At 38.9% G+C, this 13205-nt stretch overlaps 1 protein-coding gene across 9 annotated transcripts in view; it reads left to right on the top strand.

The window, feature by feature from the left end:
* Positions 1-13205, top strand: part of PLCH1 (phospholipase C eta 1) — an 85595-nt gene that overhangs the window by 49673 nt on the left and 22717 nt on the right. For all 9 annotated transcript variants that reach the window (XM_040613390.1, XM_040613393.1, XM_040613389.1 and 6 more), the window contains 5 exons: positions 3489-3582; positions 6277-6480; positions 8096-8216; positions 9768-9939; positions 12844-12951. In XM_040613390.1, coding sequence (XP_040469324.1) covers positions 3489-3582; positions 6277-6480; positions 8096-8216; positions 9768-9939; positions 12844-12951 — 699 coding nt within the window. The remainder of the gene's footprint in view (positions 1-3488; positions 3583-6276; positions 6481-8095; positions 8217-9767; positions 9940-12843; positions 12952-13205) is intronic.

A 13205-nucleotide genomic window follows, 5' to 3' on the forward strand; every position in this document is an offset into this window, starting at 1 on the left:
GCCATGGATCAGTTACTTAGCAATACAGTTTTTATCTGTCCTGAGGAAGAGGACAGCCTGCTGAGATCTTGCCTACAGCAGCAGTCTCTGCGCGCTCTGGGGAAGAGCTGCGTATTGCGTGATGCGCCCTGTTGTACTCCCAAGCGACAGGAACCAGATGGAAATATTAATACCATGCCATCACATGGGTACCAAACTAGTATCTTCTGTGGTTAAAAGGGCTGCTGCCATATGCAATGGAACTGGTGGCAAAAATTAAAGCCCCCAACTCATTTTAATTGAGCTGAAGAGGAAGTAATTTAGTAACAATTACACCCTCGGAACATACACATATAATTATGTAAAGCTTTTCCTTAATTATTCAATATGAAGTTGTGCATTTTGAGTTAAGCCTGCTTGAGAGAGAGTAAGCTGACTTTTATTACTTGTCTGCAGTGATTATACAGTATCACAGGAATAACTAGGGGTGTGGTGAATAGCGAAAATGTGACAAAAAATGGGAAGTGGGGATTAAGTACACTATGAAACCACTATACCTGCTCTCTTGGAAGAAGTTTTAAAGGGATATTATGAAACAGTATATGCCAGGGCATGTCAGTATATGTTTGGCTATGATCTGAAACGGTGAGTACTGAAGGATATCAGGAACCAGTATCCCAAAAGGAATAGGGAAATTATAAGAATATCAGTGTTGGTACATGGACTTTGAAAAGAGCAGAGACTGTGGAGCGTGTTAATATTGGACAAGGAAGACAATACTAGGTCATCATGCCTGATCAATCCTTGCTGCTTTTCACAGAAAAACCTTATGGCAGCAGCACAAATTCTCAATTGGAAAGTGAGCTGATGCCTTCCTCTTTCATGCTTATGCAAAAGGATAATCAGTATAACTGATTTATGTGGTGATTCAATATGTCATGATATTTTACATTGACATCTTGCACTGAAATTGGAAAAACGTCTTTGCTTTGATTATTTGTGGTTTGATTTTTCTTAGAGAATGATTAACTGTGAACAGCCATAGCCTAAACCATTAGAGCACTATTGACATGCCGGTGGGTTGGCATCCTGTCTAAGAACACCTGTTATTGGCATTGCACTTGTTTTCTAACTTCTCTTCTACTTTACATTGCTTTCTTTTATTTCCTTTCCCTTGAGAACTATTCCCATTCTTAACTTATGGGCCTTTGACAGAAGTGGGCTCTCCCGTTACCTGGCCTTGCAGTGCTCTGCAGCTTCAGATGGCAGTAGATTTTTGGCAATTGGTTTGTCTGACCTGCTTCCAATGAGACTGGTGAAATTAAAAGTGATTTTCCTCTTTTTTTTTCTCATACTTCTACACTGAAGATTAGGGATAGTGTTGCTTTTTTTGTAGTTTTGTAGGATTTTATTTTAGGAAAATTAATCGGTAGTTCATTTACTTAAAAAACAAGGTCTTACTCGTTGTTCAAAGGCTGATACTCTTTTAAAGAACATACATGCATCAAAGTTACAACTTTTAACCAGGGATATAAAAAGGAGGCATGTGTCTAAGAGATTTTGCAAGCTCCACTATTGACCACTTTCAATAAGCAGTGTATCTAAATATACAGTCATCAATAATGATCATTACTATTTGATATTATTAGTGGAGTATTTTAAAACTTAATGAAAACAGATTTAAATGAGTAGCCTAAGTAGTCATCTCTCTAGCTACAGTTAAAAAGCACAAATCAGTAGACTTTTCCCTAGCAGACACGCTTTGGACTAGATTAGACGTTTTCTTTCCTAAAGCACACAAGTACCCTGCCACTCAGCCATCAAGGAGCCATAATGCAAAAGTTATTTCTGGCCAGCTTGTGCTGAAGAAGGGCCTGCTATGAACAGTGTTTGCAATCAAACAGCAACATCTACTTGAGCTAGAAGAATCAGGTGGGGTTTTTTGCTGCTGAATTGTTCTCTTTCCTATTATCCTGTGTAATTCTTGCAGGCATCTTGTGATTGTTGGCTTAGCAAGGAGTTACAAATAAAATGCCTGGAGAAGTAAATGGACTGAGCTATGCTTTCCCTATACAAGACAAAAAACAGAGGGAAGGGTGAAGAGAAAAAAGGCTGGAAAGTATCTTCAAGTTTTTCAGCTTAAGTCACTATATGGGTTGAACTGCTCACTTGCTTGCCTTCTATTACTATACTTCTAATATTGACATGTCTAGTTTTTCTCCTGCTCTGGTCATTTTTCATACTTAGACTGTAGCCTTTTAGGTGCTACAAAACATGGTCAGTCACGGCACCCGCATTTCTTAGAAGGAACTCTGCACTTGGCAGGATCAAGCCCTTGGAGAAGGCCATATTAAGAGTCATCAACCTACTTACAGATTTTCATGTAGCTGAATGCTGATGCTGGGAATACTGAGCTACTGGAAACAGCAGAAAGAGCAAATTCATCAGAGGCTGTAGACAGAGCAGAGGAAATTGAATTGGTTTTGCCATCTGAAAGAGAAGTCCATTAGTAACAGAACAGTTCACAGAGGGTCATTTTCAGATTTAAACAATAAATATTGTGTAATCTGCATGATGACTAAGCTCATTCCTGCCTTTGCCTGAAGCAGTCATGTTAACAGAGATGACACGCTATCTGAGAAAGGACTGCAAGTTCCTTTGCTTCCAGCCTGTCCCTCATGTCAGGCCATTTGACCTGACCTTGGCAAAGGATGGAGGGTATGAACAGTAGGCAGAATAGGGGCACAAATAAGCTGCCAAAGGTTTTAGTGTTGTTGTTGTCATCCTGTGATGTTAGTGGAAGAAAAGAAATACACCCAGTCATAGTTCTCACTTTGGCTGTCTGTAACTTAATGGGGGTGGGGATGAGAAAAGGTGAGTCCTTTAATTTTAAAGGAAATGTAAGTGTATGGCGATACTTTGGCCCCACCAATTAGGACTTCAGTTGTGGGCTAGTTGAAGGTGATGACAAAACTCTTACTTGTTTCAGAACAATTCTGTTTTTTTCATTTCAGAATCTAATTATTTATCTCATAGCCTGCATATTACAGTGAACTCTCTTGGAAGTAATGAAATCACAGAAGTGGAAAATGCATGAAAATGAAATCAAACCCTGCCAAATATTTCTGCATGTTTAAGTAGATCATATTAAAGAATATAACTTCATAGTTCTCATTTCAGCAGTATTGCCCAGTACTACTATTATTAGGTGTGCTTAACAGGTAATTTTCATCTTTAAACTAAAATAATACAACTTTCAAGTGATAGCTGCCTTTCAGTCTTGTTTTTCTCCTCAAAGGTAAGATCTGTGAGCCTTGTGCAGCACTAATCAAACCAACATCTTGAAGTCCTTTTACAGTAGTATTACTGACTGTCCTAGTCATACTTGATGAACTCGGTGTCTCATTGTAAGGCTTTTCAACTGGATCCAGAAGCTTAAAGTAGGTTTTTTTGTATGCTGGTAACATGGTATTAAAAACAAGTGCACCAACACTGTTGTTTTTGTGCAGATGAATAATGTGACACCAGAATACTGTCTTGACATCATACAGAAGTTTGAAGTATCAGAAGAAAACAAGAAGCAAAATGTTCTTGGGATTGAAGGTAACGTTTTTGATTTCAAAATTAGTCTTGATATACTGTAGTGGAATAGAAAAGCTTTAACAATGTTTTTGTGTAGCTTATAATATTTGACTGTGATAGTAACATAGAAGAGCAGCAGTCAGTAGTGTAGGTGCATTTTTGTGAGACATGGGAGAGACAAGAGTAGGTGGGGTGAATTAGCAGCTAGTGTTATACAGCAATATATCATGGCCATCGTACAGTAATGGGAATGCCTTAGGCTTGCATGAATTTATTGCTACTTGTGTATTTGTAAGATATAAACATAAAATATATGGTATAGAATGTTTTATGTTATAGCCTGTTATAACTGAAGTAATAAAAGCAGACTTTTCATTCTGCTCTGCTCTGTAGATCTGGAATCGCTCCTGTACAATCCATTGATTTATGCTTATGTGAAATAAATTATGGATAGTTGCATTTTCTTTTGGTTTTAATACCTTATTCACCTTGCTTGCTAAAGCAATTGTAAATGGTGTATTTATTCAGAATCCAACTTAATATCGAATCAAAATCTGAACTGGAACAAAATAGATTAAATGCTATGGTGTGTTAATTTGCCCAGAAGATAGCTTTTGTGAAGCAGTATAATTTACATGATGATTTTGGGGTGGGGAAGGAGGAATCTTCCACATGGTACTTAAATCCTGGTGACTGCCTCCCACGTCTTAAACAAGCTTCTGGTATGACCGAGGGCACTGCACTTAAATTGAAATAAGGAAAGCAAAATGAACAAGCTATGGCGCTTACAAAAATATTTCTGAAAGCATTTCTGTTCCTCTTAACCTTACTGCTGCTGCTTTTATGTTGGAGTTGTTCTCACGGTTAGTATTGTTTGCACTATCCTTTTAAATATTCTACATTTCTCAGTCTCATAGGAGGTATTTTTAAAACTTTCTCTGTTTAATGCTGATCTAATTTACAGAGATATAAACCAAGTACCATCTTTTCAGAGAAACGTGCAGCATAGAGAAAGCTGTGAACTAGTGAGATGGGCTAGATCAGTGAATTGGCTAGCATGGGCCCCCATGCTCCCTGTGCTGCAGTGCAGTGCTTCAGGTGGTGCTGCCTTGTCTACACAGTATCTTCAATCAGGGTAGTGCTTATTTACAGCAGAAGAGTGGCACTGGGGCAGAGCCTAAGTGTCAGCAATAAACTCAGGATAAAAAAGCATTAGCTTCCAAGTCAGGAAGTCAGTTTGGCTCTCGTTCCTGTCTGTGAGCTGTATAAATGGTCAGATCTTTCTTAACTTTGGTAGGAGCGTGTTCTTTTGTTCTTGACATTGTTGCTACCTTCTGAAGATTACTTCTCAACTTGGGACCTGTGAGGCATCAACAGCAGCACGAAGTCGTGACAGACCTGCAGAATACCAACCTATACTCTTGCAGGCATTGTATCCTGAGTCTTTTCTGCTGCCCAGGATTTGAGGGATTTCCTCTGCTTCCTCTTATTTACAAGATGTTATCCTTGTGATGGAGCAGAACAGGATAGCTCTTGTGCCATCAGAAGCATCCACTGAGGGGAAACATCGTGCATGTGTCAAATCCTCTGCATCCTGCTGAATGTGAGGCTGAGGTTCCCCCCTTTCCCCATCTACCCAGCTATGCTCCTCTAAGCAGGTCGCTTGCACTCCAAGGCACAATTCAGCGTCCCAGGAAATGCAGACTGACGCTGTCTAAGCATTTGACCCAATTTCTCAGTTATACTGATGCTTTAACAAGAATCAAGAGGGTGTAGGGGGTACCAGTTTGAGAAGGACAAGGAGAAAAAGGCAGTTTTTACAACTGTAACGACTCGTGGTTTAGCTGCGTACTGTCTGTTTGCAGTAACATCTAGATGAAGAGATTATTTTTATCTCACCAGAATAATTGTGAAGGAGGGTATTTTCTTCTACTAATACTAATAGAACCAATACCTTCTTCTATTGCATGTATTAGCAGAGCAGTTTTGTCTGAACTGCAGAAGGCAGTTTGAGCACACTTGTCTTAGTCTGTGCACTGGATTTAGTATAGGGAGGTTCTTCAGGGTTTCAGAGAATTTTTATAGGTGCATTTTTGTCATCTGCCCCTTCTGAGGGTCTGAATGAAGCATCTGATCAGCAAATAGGTTGGGCAGTGGCCATATCAATCTGTGACTAAAAGTCGTCTTGTATAGCTACTATTTGGCAATTGTATGCTTTTTATTAGAATCTTACATTATTTTTTTTTACTATTTGTTGTTAATTAAGTCATGAAGAGGCCTAGCTCAATGCCCTGTTTTACAAATGCTTGTTGATTTTTTTTCTTTTTTTTAATTTTGGCAGTCATAAATATGTCTTTCTAGATTATGTCTTCTCTAGTTCAAAGCTGTTTGAAAGTTGTTTGAGGACGAGAGTTGGATCTTGGAGATGTGTTCTTCTCAAAGGTATCAGAACTTCCATAGGCTTCAGAAAGAAATACCTCTGTGTGTGCCAGCAGTGGACTGAGTCTGTGTAGCCTCTTCAGTTTGCAAAGAACCAGGCAAGGCACAGACAGCAGTTAATATGCTGAAAACATGGGGTACAGGAAGATTCAGTGGTTTTGGAGACAATGAGTTAGCACTGACAAGCATAAACAGAAAAAGCAAACATTAGAGTGCAAATCATTTACTTGGTAACACATACTGCATCCATGGCAAAACTCTTTCTCTTCTTCAAAGGTTTCACCAACTTCATGCGCAGTCCTGCTTGTGATGTATTTAATCCACTGCATTGCGAAGTGCATCAGGATATGGATCAACCACTTTGTAACTACTTTATTGCTTCATCTCACAATACGTACCTGACAGGAGACCAGCTGCTGTCCCAGTCCAGAGTGGAGATGTATGCACGAGTGCTGCAAGATGGTTGTCGATGTATTGAAGGTATGTTTTTTGTCTAACTTGCTGGTTGTGAGAAGTATGATGAATGTTTCTTTTAAGCACAAAGTCAGTGGCAAGCTCAAAGCGTGAATGCTTCACTGGCTGATTAACTTCAGCGATAAACTCCTGTTTTCTAGCAGTCTAACCAGAATTTTTCTATTGGGAATGGCCATCTCAGACGAACATGATAGACAGTACTGTTTTCTCCTGCCTGCTGATTATTGTTACACTTTACTCAGTCAGTGCAACTTTTCCATTGTCCTGCATTTTTGTGAAGTTGTGTTTTTTTTTTATTATTGCGCAAGCTCAAGTAAGGCAATGGGCAGGCATCTGTTTGGGGCCTGGCAGTCCCAGCAGAGAAGCCCCAGTTGTTCTGCTCTGCAGCTCTCCCGTGCCGGAGGTTACTGCGTCACAGGAATGCTTCCTGATCCATGTTGTTCAGAATGAGCTGAGCCAGCAAAGACCTTTTTCTTTCATAAGCTGAATAGGAAAGTGGGTGTTTGCCTATGCAGTTCCTCCTGCAGATGCAAAGGGAAGACGAAAAGTGCCTGTAGGAGGACAGGTGAGCAATAGTGCCTTCTCTCAGCACAGCTGTGTATCTATTTCTGTCACCATCTTCGAGCTGAGAAACTTGGTTTTGGTCTGCCACAACAGAAAGGTAGGATTCTGTTTCATTGGCAGGATGCTGGTGGAAGAAAACAAGATGCTGTTTGTCTGATAGCCTGGAGATAGCACTGGATTCTTATTTAAGTTCTTATTTAAATAATAATAAACTCTTAAGTATCTTATTTAAATAATAACAAAACATTAGTATTGTTGTTCTTAAGATTGTGGGTGGAATAAAGTCCTTTGACATATTTAAACTTGCTATTAATTTTTTTGACTGGTACTACAAAATTCATAATTGGAAAAATATCTGTTAATCTGAATTTAAAAAATAATTGGAGAAAGTGAACCAGATAAAATTGGGTGATCTCTCACTGTACTTTCCCTTCTGTAAAGTTCACTAGAATGCCATAGTATGTCATTTCGCTTGACCTCAAAACTATTGTAGATACAGTACAGCCTAGGTAATACCTCTGTAGCTTTCACTTTGTGAAGTTTTTAACTTCCTGTACAGCCAATAGTAGTGACATGTTTAGTGTAAATCCAGGGTACAGTAATTTTATTGGGAAAAATATTACTGTCCTAGTTCATTCAATATGTGATGGATTTGATGCTACTTTTACTATCGTCGGTTATAAAACTGCAAGTTTAATTTGGAGTGGAAGAAGATTAAATTGCTTTTAAACAGGTTGTCTTCAGAAGCGAAGCTGCTTTCCCAAGAAATAGCTGTAAACATCATTTGACCTGTTACACCTTTATAATTTTATATATGAGGAAAACCACTCAGTTTAGTATAAGGGGAAACCCCCTTTTTAGGTTGCGGACTTCTCATTTGGTATAACAAAAGACTTGTTAGTCTTAAGTCAATTGGTAGATCATAATAGATTGAATCAAAACTTGTTGACACCTGCGTGGTTGAGTACTGTACATGAGTTCTGCTGGCAAGCAAGATCAGCAGAAATGTATAAGATCATGGGCATCTCTTAATGTATAACTTTTTCTGTCTTAATAGTGGATTGCTGGGATGGTCCAGATGGAGAGCCAGTAGTACACCATGGCTATACTCTTACTTCTAAAATACTCTTCCGTGATGTGGCAGAAACTATCAATAAATACGCCTTCGTCAACAATGAGTAAGTGTAGAGTCGGTTTTGAAGCTACATCTGTCTGTTTTGTGTAGTTAATCCCATGTCAGAATCAAAAGGCAAAACCAGGAAGTAGGTGTATTCCTTTAAACACATTTCGAAATTGTTGGTTTTAGAAAAGTTGATTCTGTTCCCCTGTTTATTGCTTGTGCTTTATTTGTTCTTCAACTGCATGAGGTCTTTCCAACAATCAAATTAGAGAGGTCAACCTAAGATAGAAAGACCTTTCATGCATCATAAATGCAGTAATATTTTGAGCAGTCTGAGACTGTTGAATATCTTTGAACAGAACTTCCCACTCATAACCACAGGGAAATTCTTAAAAATCAATAGCATAGTATTCTCTGCCTAAGGAAAATACTAAATTTCAGTAAGAAAATTTGAAAGCTGTCTCATGCGTAGTATGAGGAAGTGTGGAGATGTGGGATGTTCAGATTCTATTTTGTTTCCCATAGTACGATATGACAGTTTATTATGAAAATCATGGTGTTTAACCATATATATATACAACAGTCTCAAATTATGAGTGGGTGTACAGAATTTTGAGTAGTTTAGAAAGAATAAAGAGAAAATGTTTACTTCTCTTTATTTGGGGGGGGGTGGAAAGAAGAAGAAGAAAGCGACCCAACAATGGCCATTTGAAAAGGGGGGAAAAAAAACCCCCAACCCCCCCAAAAACAACAAACACCAAAACCCAACCAAAGAACCTGAGCCCAAAAGTTTGGTGTTATTGATTCGAAATAGGAGATAGTGATTTCAAAACTGAAGGAGGTGGTTCTTCATTTGGTGTGTAGTTGGCATATGGGGTTCCTTGCCATAAGATCCCAGGGCTGCCAAAAGTTTAGAAATCAGGGCAAATTTTTGCAAGAAATAGGCTGTTATATATAGAAACAATGTCTTTAGCTCAGGAAACTTAAGCTGCAAATTCCTTGTGCCTGGGAGAGTACTCTGGAAAGTATTGCCGATAATTTCTCCTTCTCCAGAGTCTGGGCAGCTTCAGAGATGTGGTCTGACTCGCTGTAGCTACACTTACTAAAAGAAAGGGAAATCATTCATGCAGCTATCAGTCTTGGAACACGGAGAGGAGTTAGCAATTCCTTTGAAACTGCTTATGTCAAAATGCTTTTCTTCAGGAGCAGCTTGCTGATCACTTATGGCTTGTGAAGACTTTGTGTATGGCTTGCAAAGGAATAACACACCTTCTGCTCCGTTACATAGAACAGAAGGGCATCGTGTTGCTGATGAGCTTTCTGTCTCTGTGCCTCACACTTGGTGATCATGGATTTCAAACTTTGTCACCCAGTGTGCTTGTGGGTAGGGTTCAAGAAAGGGCAGAATTGCTTGCAGGGACTGAGAGAGGGGTTCTGACAGAGCAGGGATCTGGGAGTTCATGTGCAAAGTCCTTCTTCCCAAAGCGAGTTTGGTTCCAGGCTGCTGACAGTGCAAAAGCAAACTGCTTAAACCAGTTTATGTGGTAAGCTGTGCAGGTCTTCTCCCTTAAAACACAGTTATGACAGAGTCTGGGGGTTTTATTTCTAGGTTTCCAGTGATACTGTCTATCGAAAACCATTGCAGTATTCAACAACAAAAGAAGATCGCTCAGTACTTGAAGGAGATATTTGGTGACAAACTGGACTTGTCATCTGTAGTCACTGGAGATTCCAGACAGCTTCCTAGTCCTCAAAATTTGAAAGGGAAGATCCTAGTGAAGGTAACTTGCTACTGGCGGCATGTTCAAAACGCAGCATGTGATATTTATCATAGATTTTCTTTGGCTTTGGAGAACCAGTTCAGCAGTACCATGTGGAATAGTACAGATGCAATGAGTTAGAATTCTGAGCTTCTCAGAGACATTGAAACAGAGTTTACTTTGGACTTGGCATGTGTTCCAGAGTACTTGTGTAAGTGTTTCAACAGGGACATGGTATCAACAGTGGAAAGAAAATTCTCTTCCTTAAGCATCTTTATCTGAGAGTCTTAGTCAGAGGTGCTTATTTTTGCACTTTAGCACCAAGTCAAGAGAGCAGAAAAATTACATAAAATGCATTGTTATGAATAGAAGTAACTGTGACAGCTACCTGAACCTGGTCTTTTCTTTTTTTAAAAAATTTTGTCTGATTTGTTATTAGTGGATGTCTGTATGATTTATATCCCTATAGTATCTAAACATTATCCTACAGTCCCTCCTTGGACAAGCATTTTGGAGTCATATAAAAGTGAAAATTTCTTGCATTTTCTGGCATTTCCCCTTCACCCTGCTATGAGCACTAGTTCATGAAATGAAACTGTTTTCATGGTTCATCAGCTGTGTTTATGAAAGGAGCACTTCAGAAGGTGGCTATAAGGAGCGGCGAGGGAGGAGGCCCTGGAGCACTGAAGTTAGTGTGGTATGCAAGACTAATTATTTGAGCCTCTCATTATGAACAGATTTGCTCTGAAAAGAATTTCAAAAACCAAGATGGATAGGATATAATAAGCAAGGCAGACATTTAAGGGGGCAATTTATATAGTTGTGGCTTATTAAATTGTCTAATTTTGACACATGGGGGCAATTCCTTTGCTGTGAGCTCTTGAGTTACTATACCCCCGCCCACCCCCCCATCTTCTGTATCAAGCTGGCTACAAGGATTCACAATTTTGATTTGATGCTAGTCTGGACGTATTTCAGTGTATAGTACAGAACTGACCCTGAATTAGAAAACCTTTGAGTGCTCAACTGTGATTTTGAATTTCACTCAGTTGGTTTTCTTGTATAACTGCTGGTTAATGAGCGATGCAAGCATGTAGTGTTGGTATTAAGGAGTCAAACAAAATAGTATGTAATGTCAGTCATGCAACAAAACCCAGCAAACCTGGCTCGAAATATTATGTCAATGCACAGAAGGCAAGAGAGGTTTAGTACTGTGCAGTTCTTACATGAGCTTTTGAGCTGGTCTTCGTAGCACATTTGAGTTTGTAACTTCAGTGTAATTCTTCAGCTAACAGTCCTGAAACCCTGAGAGTAGTTACAGAATGGTGTGAAGCCGAGCTAATGTTTTCAGAATGAGAAATACTATTTTAAGCATCACAGTCTCTTTTCACAAACCTGTCTCCCATTGCCTGCTCAATTTAAGCAGTCCTGTTGGAAAAGATAAAAATCGTATTTAAGAATTAGCATCTTATTGAGAAGTAAGCCAGTTTCTCATCTGTTTGCTATTATTTTTGCTCTGTTTTATACATTTTCCTTTTAAAGGCAGGATTGATTCAGTAGCCAAACAATTTCAAGTAATGGCATAATTTTTGTTTTGCTAGTGTATTTAAAGAGTGATTTTAGTAATACTTATGGATTTAAACCAGTATAAAGGTGCCCATGTGAAGTGAATTTGACCCACTCATTAGCAGGACAGCATTATTAATTTCAAAATGCAGTCTATAAATCAATCCATTTCTGCAGAAATCTGAGCCTAATTCTTGTCTACCTCTGCCACTGAGGAAGCAGGTAGACTGCAAACATTTTTGCTATTGGTGAGGAAGACACAGAAGTAATGACACAGAAGTTTAATAGGTGATTTACTAAGTAACAGATGGTAAAACAAGGGGCAATGGCTACAAGTTACAGCTTGGGAGGTGCAGATTGGATGGCAGGAAAAAGCTTTTTCAGCTGAGGGTAGTGGAGCATGGAAAGATGCTGCCCAGAAGGCTGGGGGTGACTCCACCCTTGAAAGTTTGTGAGACTTGGCGAAGCAGAGCTCACATAGAGCTGGTGATGGTCCTCCTTTAGTGGGAGATTGGACTGGAGACCAATAGCCCAACATTTCTAAAATTCTGTGATTTGGCTTCACTGTAAGTGATCATACAGGAGAATTAAAGATTAATGCTCTAAAAAAGTTCATTAATCTGTCAGGGCCTCTTTTTAGGTTTTTTGTTTGGTTGGGTTTTGGTGGTGGTTTGTGGTTTTGGTTGGTTGTTTTTTGTTTGGGTTTTGTTTTACCAGGAGTAGCTAATAACCTCTGTTTTGATGCTCACTACTCTAATCGGGTGTTGGAAACTAGACATGGAATTAAAGTAGTTCCTTTCTAATGGAAGTATATGACATTCACAGTACTGGATTAGCAACTAATTTGGATTGCTGACCAGGTTCTTGCATGAGCACACAATATTAAAATAGGCTTTGCTGCTTCCTTCATTTTGGTGCCTGCTTGCAGTGAGTTCTTTTGTGTCTGCACTTCGCTTTCTGATGAAGAACCTATGACAAAATCTCAGCTTCTGATTTCTAGAGTTTTATTTTAAATATACAGTTGGTCTGCTTGCTAGAGGTAAGCCTGAAATATCTGAGAGTCTGCTTAAAAAATATTTTGGGTACTTTCTGCCTTGCTCTGGAGATGGGAGGTAGTATGCTTTTCTTGAAAGAGCTTGCAAAGTTCTTTCAGTAATAAACTCTTCCAGAAATACTTAAAATATTACCTATGATAATCTGTGTCCTTGAACAGGTTTGCATGAGACTCTCTGAAAACAAATTCTGAACTCTGGTTGCAGTTTACATAAGGAATAATTGAGGAATGGGCTATTTTGGTCTTTGCACTGAGAAACACTGACCATGTGTGCATTTATTGTGAGTATTTTTTCTTCATTTTAGGGTAAAAAGTTGCCATACAGTCTTGGAGCAGATGCTGAGGAAGGAGAAGTTTCAGATGAGGATAGTGCTGATGAAATTGAAGATGACTGCAAGCTAAAGCCCTGCTATGTATGTGCATATACACAGATCCCAGAATTGTTACATCTGTACATTTCTTACATGCATACTCCGTCATGCTACTTACAGTTGTTAGCAGATCAGAGTTTTTAACTTTGATTTCTAAGTCAGGACCTTAAATATAGAAGTTATATAATTCCACTTTTAGATATGGGATAACTTTGTTTGGAAATGCACACTTTGTCTTTTAAATCATATAAATAACAGATTTAAGTACTTTAGTTATAATAGACTGAAATAGCCAG

Source organism: Falco naumanni, chromosome 13 (assembly GCF_017639655.2).
Source record: "Falco naumanni isolate bFalNau1 chromosome 13, bFalNau1.pat, whole genome shotgun sequence".
Classification (NCBI taxonomy): domain Eukaryota; kingdom Metazoa; phylum Chordata; class Aves; order Falconiformes; family Falconidae; genus Falco; species Falco naumanni.